Source organism: Meriones unguiculatus, chromosome 4, assembly GCF_030254825.1.
Source record: "Meriones unguiculatus strain TT.TT164.6M chromosome 4, Bangor_MerUng_6.1, whole genome shotgun sequence".
NCBI classification, from domain to species: Eukaryota; Metazoa; Chordata; class Mammalia; order Rodentia; family Muridae; genus Meriones; species Meriones unguiculatus.
The window spans coordinates 100,721,183-100,735,994 of NC_083352.1; the positions used below are offsets into that span (position 1 = coordinate 100,721,183).

Below are 14,812 nucleotides of genomic sequence, written 5' to 3' on the forward strand. Positions count from 1 at the left end.
GCTGCCTGATACTTTGTTTTTTAAATTGTTTATTATTTTTTGTATGAGTACTCCGTATGCATGTGTGCCTGCACTCCAGAAGAGGGCATCAGATTCTAGTACAGATGGTTGTGAGCCACCATATGGCTGCTGGGAATCGAACTCAGGACCTCTGGAGGAGCAGACAGTGCTTTAATCCGCTGAGCCATCTCTCCAGTGCTGGTATTTTATTTTATTACATTATGTTTTATTATTATTTAGATGCCTGTTTGTTTTCTAATGAGTCAGAATAGGGATGGATCCAGAAAGGAAGAAGATAAGGATGAACTGAAAGAAGTAGATGGTGAAGAAAACTGTAATCAGGATGTATTGTACAAAAAAAAAAAAAAAAAAAAAAAAAAAAAAAAAAAAAATCAAACAAACAACAAAAAAACCTGTATTCAATAAAAGAAAAATCAATATATTTTAAATATTATTTTTGAGTCATTTGAGACATATTTGATTTAATTGAAAAATGAGCCACAGGAACTAAACCACACCCAGGATCCCATGGCTGAAAACTGTAGAACATACTTCTTGATGCTTTGAGAGAACATGAGCAGCATTACAGAAAAGGAAGAAACCTTTGTTACCACACTGCAACTGCACTGTCAGCTTCCTAACTTACAAAGGGAAAGAGAGAGCTCACCTGGTGTCTTCCAGTATCACATGACCAGATTTTTCATCTACTATAAGTTTACAGTGATCTCCAGAGACCAGTTTATTGCTGGGGAAAGACAGGTCACAACCTAAAACAGATGAAACTGGACATTACTGTGGCTTCTGTGAGTACATGTTGCTTTTCCAGTCCGTGACCAATTGTGCCCACATACATTTAAATACTGAAGTGTTAACCTAAAGTAAAGGGACAGCGCATATGTCCCATACCTTCCCGAACCCAGTCACCTGGAAAATATCCATCATATCAACAGCTTCTTCATGACAGTTTATCGCACAAACAACTCAACAGATAACTATCTGAATTGTAAAAACACTAGACAAAACAAAACAAAATACAAAGGGACTTAACTAACTTTTTAATATTTTAAATTAGTTCTTAAGTTGTTTCTCTATGGACATTTGGGTTTCATAAATCACAAAACTGAAGTATTGACAGACACAGAAAATATGATTAAGCAAAGTATCATAGGGGCATGTACAAGAAAATATAAAACTGAAAGTGGAAAATACAAATGTAAAGTGGAAAATACTAAAATAAACTTAGTGCTTTCTTTAAACCATGGAAGTATGTGTGCTGACAGACTGCAGCACTAAAGAGCCTCTCTTTACATGTAAGAACAAGTTAGGCCAAAATCCCAGCACTGAGGTACCCAACAAGCTAAGGTTACCCAATATGCTGGGCTAGCCTGGGCTATATATTGTTTCAAAATAAGGGAAGGGGCATGAAGGACGCATAAACAGCAAAGGGGAGACAATGTCCCACAGGAAATCACAATCTTATCCTGTTTTGGCCTGTGCTTTGACTTCAACACTGTAGTTATCTTTGGTAACTTTCTGGGTTCTTTATTCTTCCAACCTTCTCCAACCCTCTTCTCCCACCCTTTTAGGTCCCTAATACTAGATAGGAGAGAAAAAAGAACAGAGGGGAGAGGGGGCAACATTATCATTAAATGGTTTCCTGCTCATTCGGGGGCATCAAGTTCCTTAAGGTAAGTTAAGACTGAGCTTTAATTTCTTCTTGTTGTTGTTTCTTCTTTGCACACAACTATCTAACAAGCCACAGATAACAGCAACCAACAGCAATCAACCAATGACCCACCCTGCCTCTCAGGGGTGCTAGCATTTCTATAACCTCTGAAAAGCCCCCAGAATTCCAAAATGTCACACAATCACAGAAACTATCTGGTGCTGGCAAAATTATGCCTCTGCTACAGCATCAGGAGAATCAGTCAGCTGCTGTGGACAATCTGAAGCAGCCCATATCCCATACTTAGGGTTAAAATGAAAACACATTCTTATAATATTTCTGTGTTGTTTTTTAAAAAAACTAAATTTCCCAAATTGTCACTATTATGTATGGGTTGTTGGGTCAGAAGACTCAATACTTCCCCCTCCTTGAGCCACCAGGTTTTATTAGCAGGGAAAGGAAAGAGCGAAGGCCAGGATCCCTCCCATTATCTCCTATGAGGGGAAGCCCTCTATAAGAAAACAAGTCTATACACCTAATGAGTCAGAGAACTTGGAGATGAATGTTTGTATAGCATATTGGCCCTTAACCAGGCTGCATAGATAGAAGGCTTTATCTGCTCCAGCCGCTATCTGATGTCCACAAGTTACTGGCACTCCTGGATATCCGCATACACAGGAGCCACATAGGCTTAGATGCAGCTGACCATTGTCTTGATTTGTGCCATCTGGCTCTACAACTAAGCTCTAAAGTGGACTTCTGTCTCTGTTAGCATTCCTTCCAGGAAAGCTTTCTTGTCAAGATACAATAGAAAGTATATTTCAAGATTCTGAAGGATATACTGTAAGTTAGTAACCTCAAACTTGCTCATGTGGAGTTACTTCACGTGGTGACCACCTCAGATCTCAGACCACTCAGTTGATTGGGCATCAGTTGTTCTTTCAGTTCTTCTTTGCTACAAACTCATATTGTCTTGTCTTTCTTAACATCAGGATAGGTCAATGCCTGGGGTAGAATACATGTCCCTACTGGCCTGACCAGATGCTTTGTGATTCTGCAAGTACACCAGCTTTTCCTCTCAGCCTGAAAGCTGTATCTCCAGGTTGTTCAAAATCATCTCACTGAGGTTGGTCTTTGGACTCAGAAACAGGATCTGGTCTGATACTTCTGATATTTAGAAATCACCTGCAGCTAGAGGGGTACTATCCATCTGTTGATAAATCTGGAGTTCCAACGAAGCAGCAAGAACCTTGTCGCAGAGGTCCTTCAGGTCTTGAGGTAGTGTTGACAGTCATGAGAGGTTCCAAGGCCCTGCTTATGGAATTAGCCTCCTGCCTACTCTGCTCTGACAGTCACTGAGATTCTACCTTGTGACCTTGTCATTCCTTGCCAGTAGCTCAATGAACCCAGCCAAAGCTGCAGGCATAACTTAGCTCCCTTAGGGGCTGGAGAGATGGCTTGGCGGTTAAGAGCACTGGCTGCTCTTCCATAGGTCCAAGGTTCAGTTCCCAGCACCCCCACAGCAGCTCAGAACTGTCTGTTCCTCCAGTTCCTGGGGATCCAACTTAGCTACCTTACAGGAAGATGAGTACATGAAAAGGCAGGTGACACAGACAGGTTTGGTCCAGCTAAGGTCCCATGGATGCTGGGTTCACAGAAATGCTCCAGGTCCCAAAGTTCTATCCAGTTCCCTGAGTAGGAAGTAACTGACAGCCAGGGCTGTTACACAGAGAATCTCTGTCATAAAACAAACAAAAGCAGAAAAGGAAAAAAGGAAGGAAAAAAACAGGACAACTTCCAGGAGTTAGTTCTAGGCTTTCACTATCAACAAACTAGTAAAATGACCTTTACATTGGTAGTGATATTACTGAAGGGGTTTCCTTTAGGAAGCAGATTTTTGTTTCTTGTTTTAACATGCAATGTAGCATCTTGATACGTATGTTACGATAATGGAGTCTGTAATGTATGTGTATACATATGTTTGTAGAGGCAGATGTCAGGCACCTATCTTCCTCTCCAACTTGTATTTTCAGACAGGGTCTCTCACTGAACCTAAACCTAAAGAATTCTAGAAAACGAGTTGGCCAGAAAACTTAAGTGATTCTTCTGCTTCTGCTTCCCCGGAAGTAGGATTATAGCCATACCACACAGCTTTTTACATAGGTACTAGGGGTCTGAACTCAGGTCCTCAAGCACTTTACCACCTAAACTCTCCCCAGGCCCAAAGCTGGGTTTCTTACAAGTTGTTCATGTAAGATTTCATCAATCCTCCTAGCAAAAAATGGTAGATGCAAAGTTATAGAAAGGTATGCCAGTGACTCCAGCAAGACATGTTGGGCTCTGTGTATGACTTTGTTCAAACTCTGTTTCCTGGGTTCATTAAATAAAATATTCTCGTTCCTGAGACTTTGAGATTTTTTTCAAATAGCAACCCCCTCATTATAAACTGTCCTCTGAGCACTGGTGTAGCAGTGTCCTATTCTTCCAGCATATCCTTTTGTTCTCATTTGTCTCAAAGCATTGTCTACTTTTCCTGCCGTTTATTTTTTCACCCATCATTGTTTAATAGCAGTATCTAATTTCTACATAGCTTTTCCTTTTGTTACTGATTTCTAATTTCATTCCATTGAGAAAGAGAAGGGTACAGTAATGAGTACAAGATCATATTTTGAAGGATATATTTACGGATCTACTTTATAAAGTTGTCATGAGTACTGAACGACATCCATCATTAAACATCCAGAGGACCGACTGCACAAATAAATAACTAAAATAATAACAAATAAATAAGGAAGATCTTCCTGGAAAGCCCATTTTATAGACAAAACCTGGAAAGCAAGGTGCACCCACCCGCCTTTCCATTCTGGTAGTTTCTGTCCCACCAGCCCTGTACTTTTCCCACCTCAAGTTCCCCATCGGTTCCCCCACCTAAGTCCACTCTGATGCCTAGGTCTTCCATCCTGCTGTAGGCCCTCAGTCTCTGTTCTCACTTGGGGACCCGCTTTGGGCCCCTATCCTTTATCCCTGTGCACCAGCCCTTATCCTCGTCCTCACTCCACTCTGGCTGCCGCACCTCTCTTCCTTCCGATGGTCCACTGGCGTTTCCAAAGAAGAATTTGCGGTTCGTCTTCCTCTGCGCCTAGACGAAGGAGCCTCCCCCAGGGTTCCTGCGGCGGCGGCTGCTCTTCCCCGTGTAGCTCCATAGGATTCACATCTACAGAGACCCAGAAACGCCGCTCAAGAACTATTTCGTAAACTCGGCAGCGCCGGTAACCCTGCCGCCGCCTCCCTAGCCCGGACCCCGCCCTCCCACCAGCTTACCACCCTCCCTGCGCGGATCCCGAAACCGGCCGCACAGCCACCGCCGCCGCCGCTGTCAACAGACATCTCGGGTCCCTCAGCTGATCCACGGGAGGCGAGGGGGAGGAGATGTAGGGCCGTACGCCCAGTGATTGGCTGGCGGTGGTGCCCACCGAGAGCGACGGCTAGAGCGGTGCCAGGAACAGCTGTCCAAAGGGGGCGGGGCAGGGCGATCCGGTCCTGCGCAGACTGCAGTGTGCGCACCCCGTTGCCATCTTTGGTGCTGGCAGGCCTATTTACTCGCCTGCAAAGCACGGAAGTAGCTGTGGAGGGCGCCATGTTATGTTGAGGCGGAAAAAAAAAAAAAAAAAAAGAAGCGAGTAACTTCTAAAGTCGAAGGTCCTTAAAACCTTGCTTGTAATACAGTACGGTTTGCCATTTAAACTGTAGCGAGAAAAGGTGTTATTTTCACACATCAGATTACAAAATGCGGAAGTTTGGTATACTGGGCCAGCCCTTTGCAAGGAGCATAACTAAGGTGTCAAGTAGAAGAGAAATGGGTAAGTCGTCTCTGAAGGCAGATTTGCATATCTTTCCCTGTTAAGATCTGTTTCTTAGAATCCTGTGTCATTCCTGAGTTGTATCCCAAAGAAGAATGCATGTTTGTGACTCCAGGTGAAAGCGAAACGCTGAGCCGGTTCCGTGGCTCATGCATGGCCTATAATACCAGCACTGAAGGACTCTGTGAATTCGAGGCCAGCCTGGTCTGCAAAAGGAGTCCAGGACAGGTAAGGTTACACAGAGAAGCCCTGTCTCGAAAAACAACCAAAAAGTGAAACATTGGCACACACAATGCCCGCGAATAAGAAAGTCATTGAAGACAGAGAGACAAATCCACACAGTGGTATTTTAGCACTGCTGAGGGATGTCTTTGCTTGTGAACAGCTTTATAAAACTATTACTTGATATTTTTGTAAAAACACACATACACAGACATAGTTGTAAATATATGTGGAAATCCTTCTTTACATATATCTACAAATATGTAATCAAATATCTGTGAAAGGATATGGAAGAAATAGCTCTAGGGACATTGGAGTCAGCCGACTCCATGCATTCAACGTTTTTAGCTATTACTAGCCTAAATATAAGTGTGTTCAGAGAAATGCCTCACTATATGATGTCATTGTTGAGGATCATATATTTATAAAAGCCTGGCTGGTAGAGCCTACTACATAACTGTAAAAATAACTTTTATTTGCCTGCTGCAATTGTTGTCTCAGAGGATTATTGCCTCTGCCTGCTAACCTAGTCCTAGTCCCCGAATCTTCTAGCCTCTGTACAATCTAACATAGGCCTAGAATGTTTTCAGCCTCTGAGACTTACTGCTTAGCAAACTCACCCTTCCTTGTTCTTGCTGAGCTCTGGGCTGACTGTTCAACTCAGCTGTTCTAATCTTCTAGCCTCTGTACAATCTAACATAGGCCTAGAATGTTTTCAGCCTCTGAGACTTACTGCTTAGCAAACTCACCCTTCCTTGTTCTTGCTGAGCTCTGGGCTGACTGTTCAACTCAGCTGTTCTGGCTCAAACTCCTCTCCCAGCTAACTTACTCGATGTGGCTTTTCTCTGGGCCTCTGAATTGCTCTGCTTGCTTCAAACTAACTCCAGCAACCTGCTCTAATCTCCTTACTCTTTCTCATTTTTTGGCTTAATCAGTCTTCACCTGAGTTCTCTCTCTGCAACCTCTCTAGTGTTGTCCTGGTAAAACTGCCTCCTCTCAGGCCAGGAGTGGCAGCCCTCAGGAGGCTGAGTTCATGGCCAGCCTGGTCTACAAAGTGAGTCTAGGACAGCCAAGGCTACACAAAAAACCCTGTCTCAAAAAAAAAAAAAAAAAAAAAGAAAAGAAAAAAAAAGAAAAGAAAAAGAAAAACTGCCTCCTCTCTCTCTCTGCATTGCTCCTTAAGTAGCTTCCCTTTCCTCTCTTCTCATGAGAGTTGGGCAAATCCTGTTCTGTCAAATCTCTGATCGTCACTTTCTTTTTCTGCCACTCAATTAGACATCACTTCCAAACATGGGTACTTCCTTCTACAAATTAACTTCACCTTCATTTTTTGTGATTAAAGGCATGTACCATGGCAGGACCTAAGCTTTTTTGTTTGTTTGTTTGTTTGTTTGTTTAAACTGGAAGCTTGCGCTATACCAGGCTGGCCTTGAACTCAAATCTGCTTGCCTCTGTCTCCTAGGTTAAAGGCATGCTTGTATTCTAGCCAGATCATACAGACCTAGAAGGCCTTTGAATGTGATCTCTTGCCAGAGCAGTTATGTTCTAAATTAAAATTCCTCTCCATATAACTAAGCTATATGTTGTCTGTTGTTCCTAGGCTACCAACCTGAGAATAGCATGATACTGCAATGAACATTTGTAGGCACTTGTAATGCAATGGTATTTGTGTGTATAAACATAGAAAAGACACGGTACTAAGTCTCGACAACAGAAATTTTAAAGTTTCATTTCAATCTTTCAGAGCCACCACTGATAACAACATTAATCAAATTATTGCTATTTGATACGTGATACTGTAGTTGTATCGTTCTGTTATACAAATCAGACTAGTAGATTGATGTTGTGTGCACAGAAAGACCATGAGTTCCATGTGCATGGACCCAGGGTGCCCTTCATTTGGTGTGAATGTCTTCATCAAAAACAACACTGTATAGAATACAATGAATGATAGTGGAATCAGTGAGTCTGTAGATGACAGTTTGGGTAGAAGTATTTGATACAGAGAAGGCTTCTCAATACCCACACTGTCATCCCAGGAAGAAAATATTGCCCCCCTTGCCAAGGCAATTTGCTACCATGTTGCTGGCTAGTTACCTTAGGAAAAGGAGCCATATCCATAACTTTGTAGTGGACTTTGGAACTAACAGATCGAGTATTCTGTAGTGGCTATGGTGGTGTGGACATACATGCAGACAGAACACATACAAACAGGAAATTTTTTTTTTAAATCTGCTGGACACAGCAAAAGGGTATTAAGTATCTATATAAAACTCTTGAGGTTTTGCTCCAATGGGGACATGCCATAGGCTGAACATCACATCCATGTGGACACTGACAAACACCACTGGTTTGCTGGGTACTATTGCCCACATGGCAGAGCAGCTTGAGGGAACACACTCAGCTCAATGCTTACTTCAGTAGTAGTATTCATTAGCATGTCTGAATCCCTGTGTTTGATGGCTAACACCACAAAAAAACAAAGTAGACTCCTGTTTGGTCAACACAGAAGTTGTCTGCTAAAATAAAACTTGTTGCCTAGCAAGCAGGAAGCCCTACATAAAACACCAAGTAAAAAAATAAACTCTCACTAGAGACATTATGGAAGTTTGAAGGCTACAGAACAAAGACAATATAAAACTCTGATAAATACTATAAAGAAAAAAGCACAAATACCATACTTTTAGCAGGAGATTTGCTGGAAGTTTATAGGCCAGCTGATCTGATTTACATAACACTGAACAAGAGACTCTGTCTCAAAGTAAGTTAGGACTTTTCCAAGGTATCCTCTGACCTTTACACATAAATTCCATGTCACATGTGTCCCCAAACTCACACACAGATGGTCATACACATAAAGAAAAAAATTACAAAATTAATCTCCTTGATGACTATAGATGCAGAAATTATCAACAAAACACTTGTGAACCAAATCAAAAAGATCATTCATTATTACCAAGGTGGCTTTATTTCAGAGATACAGGTATGGTTCAAAATGCACAAATAGATATAGTTAATGCATCACTCTGGAACATAAATTACGTGATCATTACAATAGATTCATTCAGAAGAGACTTTTGTCATAATGCAATATCCCCTCATGATAAAAGCCCTAAAGACACAGATTTGAGGAACATATCTCAACACAATAAAGGCTATATACAATCCTAAATGAGGAAAAACTCAAAGCATTTCCACTAAAATCAGCAAAAAGATTGCCCACTTTTACTATGGCTAGCAACACTTAAGGACTTTATTCTCTGCCTTCAGCTTGTTTGTAGTAGCATTCACACACCTAAAAATGTGCTCTCTCTGTCTGTCTGTCTGTCTGTCTGTCACTCTTTCACACACACACATACTGAAAACAAATAACACCACCACACACACAAAGCAAACAATAAAACCCCAGACATGTAAATCAATCAACAGAATAGAAAATCCCAGCAGCTATAGCCACCATGACTTTTTAAACAAAAATGCCAAAAATACTTGGAAAAAAGATAAGCTCTTCAACAAATAGTGCTGGAAAAACAGGATGTTTACATGAAGAACAATGAAAAACTATGTGAACAATGAAACTAGATCCTTGCTTGTCACCCTAAACAAAAAACAACTCTAAGGGCTGGAGAGGTGAGCACTGGCTGCTCTTCCAATGGACCTGAGTTCAATTCCCAGCAAGCACATGGTGGCTCACAACCATCTATAATGAGATCTGGTGCCTTCTGGTCTGCAGGCCTAACATTGTATAAAATAATAAATAAATCTTTTTTAAAAATTCAACTCTAAATGTCTCAAAGAGCTCAACATAAGACCCGAATCTCTGAAAAAGTATGCATTAAAATATAATATAGTTAAGGACCTTCAGGATATGACTCTAGTTGCTCAGAAAATAAGGCTAGTAATTGATAAGTAGGACCTCATGACATTAAAAGTTTCTGTACAGCAAAGGAAACTTTAAACCAAGTGAAGAGAGCAGCCTATGGACTTGGAATAACATATTTGCATGATAATACCAATCTCAGAAGCCCAGATTCTTAAAACAAAAATCCAAGTTCTGGGGGAAAGATACTTCCCTGTTGGTCAGAGGGATCCCCAGAGCTCCCTTATCACAACCCATTGCCACTGCTATTGGTCGCACACCAGCACTTGATGGTCAGATGCTCTTACAGAAGACGCCACACACCTGGGCTGCAGGCCATGGAACTGAACTAGATCTTCCTCTTGCTAGGTAGCTTTCATAGCACCAGAAGGCACTAATACTGCAGTCCACTCCTGGAGAAGCATCAACAGCCTTACCCAGCTGTGGACCCTGAGTGCTACACAACTAAACTGGTAAGCAAGATGTGAACCCTGGTGGCATAACTCTTAGAGAGGTAATCAACTGCTTTCTATTTAAATTTGAGAGCCCCTCCACAGGGAATTCATGTTAGGTACTGTGAACCTGACCAAAGGAGGATGAGGAGAGTAATAAGCCAGAGTGGGTAAACTACCACTTACGTTCTTGCTAAAAGGGCAGGCTGTGCTCATCTAAGTACTTTCTAAATGTTGGCATTAATGCCCACAGATGGCCTCTGCTTTCGGCTGTGATCAAAGAAGCCTCATTTCTTCAGTGGACAGCAATTACTGCAGAAATTCATAATTCGTCAAAGCACTGACGTCAGTTGATCTAAGGCATGGTATCTGCTGAAACTTGCACAGAAAGCATACTCTAGGTGTAACTTAATTAAATGTAATTCTTTTGAAATGGTCATCAAAGTTACATTGCCTCCTAAATTGTAGAAAGACATAAAATAAATAAAATTTATTAATTAAATTTGCTATGGACACCCCTGTCATTTTGTTGAAAATAAGGAAAGATATAGGAGAGACTCCTGATTGTGAAAAACATAGGAAATGGATCACTGCAGTATTATTACCAAGATACATACATACATACATTTTTGCATATAATATTCAACAATGTATTATAATTATGCCTATTTACCAAAATATTTAATTTTCTAATTCCTTAAGGGCAAGGCTTCTGATACAGAAGCTTACCTAGACTGGTCAGTGTGTGAATGTTACCTACTGCAGTTGTCCAGACAGAAATCCTCATCAAGATCTCAAAATTCAGACTGGACTTTATTTATTTATTTTGAGACAGGGTTTCTCTGTGTAGTGCCAGCTCTCCTGGAACTCGCTCTGTAGATCTGTAGACCAGGCTGGCCTTAAAATAAGAGAGATCTGCCTTCCTCTGCCTCTCAAGTGCTGGGTATAAAGGCATGTAGCACCACTAACTGGGAGACTGAACAATTTTTTTTTAAGTTAAAAAATTTAGGTTAGACTGGAAGGAAAAAATTGCTGTGCAGCCTAATGAAACTTAGTTCCTTTCAATGATGTGCCTAAACCAGATGAAGAGAATGAGAGATGAAGATGATGCAACATTCTTTATTGATAATTCAAATAGGTACACCGGCAGGATCTCAAAGTATAAGCTCAGGCTAGCCTGGAACTCATTATTTATTCCAGGTTGCTGTAATATACGGGAATCGTCTTGACTCAGCCTAACTTCTGGGATTATAGGAATATACCACCACAGTCATCTAAAGGCAGATACTTAGGAAATAACAGGGCATGGTGCTGCCTGCACCAGGCCTCTTTGGTGGTCTGCTTCAAGTCAATTTACTATTCATGTCATCATGTGTGAAGCAACTCTGGCTTAATTTTCTTCTTTTCAAGCATGCTGCTGGCGATGTGAACTGAAGAGAAAGATGGTTTACTGGACTCTTTGAAGATGACCTCATGGTTAGACAGTAAATGAGAGCTGCACCTACAGGGCAGGCTCCTAGAATAATTTACCTTCAAAATATCTTCATTTAATTTTATGCTATCAGTGGAGGATATCCACAGGAATTTGTGTCCATAATTTTGTTTAAACATTTGCTTCATGACCAGAAACCAAGCATGTTTAGAAATAGGCCAATCTCTATGTGAAAATATGTGAGAGCTCCCTGAATAGACTCCTCTGTTCAATGGGAGCATTGGAAATTACTCCTATGCTTTTCTTACTTGTTGCAGGTAATAAACCTTTTCCCATACTTTTGTTTTGGCTGGGATAATTTTGGCTTTTAACTCACCTAGATGCAAGCATTTGGTAATTCTGATGGCTTAAAAGTATTGCCAAGAAAGAGACCTCAAAAACTGTATGTAATAAAGAATGGCTGAAAGGGAACAAAGATATTTCAACAGCACTGCCATTTTAGAATCTTCCTTCTTAATGGTTTTTAGTCATGAATATGCAATCCCAACTTTGTGGTTAGACTGTAAAATCTACATACTGTATCAATTGATACAGATCAACTACATAAGGAAAGACCCTACCCCTAAATCCTGATTGCTAAAAAAAAAAAAAATGTAGCTGTAACATGGCACAGATGTTTATGGTTTTCAACCTTAAAAGCTCTGTAACATTCTGGCTCAGGGGTGTAGGTGTGTATGTTGCAGTTCATCTCCCAAGTATGTTCTGTGGCCCTGATCAATCAGTAGTGGCTTGATTACAATAAATTGTCATTTATATTGACCTGGTGTTTGAGTTGTATTGGACCTCAGTAGACCCCATGACACAAAGGCCTTACCAACCATTCCTTACATTCATAGAATTTCTTTCCAGTATGAATTCTTTCATTATCGTGAAGACTATAGAAATGTACAAGGGCTTCACTACACTGAATATACTCATAGGGTTTCTCTCCAGTATGAATTCTTTCATGCCTTTGAAGATGACAGTGAATTGCAAAGGCTTTACCACATTGGTTGCATTTGTAGGGTTTCTCTCCGTGTGTGTTCTTTTATGTATTCAGAGAACACTGTGAATTGCAAAGGCTGATTCACCATATTGAATACCTTCATAGGGTTTCTCTCCAATATGAATTCTTTTATTCTTTTGAGGATCACTGTGATATGTGAAGGTTTTACCACAGAGAGTATACTCAGAGAGTATACTGGAGTATTCTCTCCAGTATGATTTCTTTCACGCCTGCAAAGGTAATTGGCACATGTAAAAGCTTTACCACATTCATTACACTGATGAATCTTTTTATCTGTATGAAGTAATCTTACAGTTTGGTCTAACTAATGGTAAGGAAAAGCCAGATCTTAAGGTTTTATAACTTGTTTACATTCATGATTTTCCCCTTCATTATGACTTCTTTTGTGTCTTTGAAGATACCTGTGATAGTAAGAACATTTATTACATGGCTCACAATTATAGCTTCCCTTTTCTATAGGAGGTTTTTCACATATGTGAAAAGAAGTGGAAGAACTCAGGGTTGTACCACACTAATTGCATTCATCAGTTTTCCTAATGTGTGAGTCATGCTACATTTGCAAAGTGAACCAGGTCAAACAGAAGAATTTCCACACTCCTAGTCCTCGTAGGGATTTCCTGCAGTGTGAGTTTGTGGATGTTCCCAATGAAGTTGGAAAACCAATTAATTGTAAACTTGTATCACATTCAGAAAGTCTATTCAAAGTGAGGACTACTACATGTCATCTAATTGTTCTGGGAGAGAGAGAGGTACGTTGTTCTTTCAATATCCCTAGGCTCACATGGTTGGTATCCATTGTGACATATGATATGCCTATTAAAAGAATAACAACAAATGAAAGGGTTCCACACTGCATTCACACAATTTGACACTTTGTTCCTCATAGACATGTGGTGTCGGGATTAAGGTTTCTCCACAACAACATTCTTGACTCCCATAAACTGCCCGTCACACTAAACTTAGCAATCTTACTACAAGTACATATGCATCACCAGCTTTACTGTGGACTATTTGCTTATTAGAAGGGTTTGGACATATACTTATCACCTATTCAATGTGTATACCATTTGCAATATCTAAGTGGTGTGGACTAAACAGACTGGCAGTTCTACAGCTTTAATGGGACTATGGTTCAACTGGTGGTATCTGTTAAGGCACTCTTTCCTTGTCTTCTTTCTTACAGGAATGCTCTGCAAACACAAATCAGATACCTGACATTGAGGTACTTGGTTTTGTGAGAATTTGTCAATCATTGATACACTTAAAGCAGTGTTCTTTCACAGTGTTGATTTTCTTTAAAACCTTCAGGACACACTGAAATTTATTCAGAGGCATATTTGTATCAGCTTGCATATGAAGATTACCTTCCATGTCTCTGACAATGTTCTTCAATAGTGTGGTTTTCCCAATTGTAGCCCAAAATATAGTACCAGAAAATATATGATATATTACTGCAAATTAGGCAAAATTTAAGTTACTAGATTCAGTGAATCTTAGAACCATGGCTGATTAAGTCACCTCATTCTTCAATTAGAATTACAGAAGAGCATCAATAACAAAGAAACATTTGCCTTCTTATTTTAAAAATTAGGAAAAAAAATTCTGTCTTACCTATAGCCATGAGATTCTTGTAGGTTTCCAGCATCACATCTTTGTCTAGATTCTTCTGGGAAGGATCCAGCAGAGCCCACTCTTCCCGAGTGAAGTTCACATGTACATCATCCTAGGTCATTGCATTCTAAAATATCCCATACATGGTACAACAGAAAGCATGATACTGACAACACTGTAAATGTAGTTTTCACTGACATATAATTCTGGTGCTTCCTCCACTTATCTCCTGACACAGAAGTTCTAATGTAATCACCAAGTCATTTTAGAAGGAAACCGAATAATGGGGTTCACCGCCATAATTTCTAAGCCTTTGAATAGGATATAGCCTTGCAAGAGAAATTTCAATTAACAGACATAAAGAGAAACTTCATGAACAATTACTAAACACACACACACGAAAAGAAAAGAAGAAGAAGAAGAAGAAGAAGAAGAAGAAGAAGAAGAAGAAGAAGAAGAAGAAGAAGAAGTAGTAGTAGATGGGCAAGCTAGTTGTATTGGCTCATACCTTTAATCCCAGCACTCAGGACACAGAGGCAGAGGCGAGTGTATCTCATTGAGTTGGATGCCAGCCTGGTCTGTGCACTGAGTTCCAGGAAAGCAAGAGGTACATAAAAAGACCCTGACTCCCCTGAAAAAAATCA

General features: G+C 40.4%; 1 protein-coding gene across 1 annotated transcript in view; it reads right to left on the reverse strand.

The window, feature by feature from the left end:
• Chfr (checkpoint with forkhead and ring finger domains) overlaps nucleotides 1-5,142 on the reverse strand; it is a 31,815-nt gene extending 26,673 nt beyond the window's left edge. The window contains 3 exon segments of the mRNA XM_060382657.1: nucleotides 668-767; nucleotides 4,740-4,880; nucleotides 4,988-5,142. Coding sequence (XP_060238640.1) covers nucleotides 668-767; nucleotides 4,740-4,869 — 230 coding nt within the window. The 5' untranslated portion in view covers nucleotides 4,870-4,880; nucleotides 4,988-5,142.
• Between the last annotated feature and the right edge of the window lie 9,670 nt (nucleotides 5,143-14,812).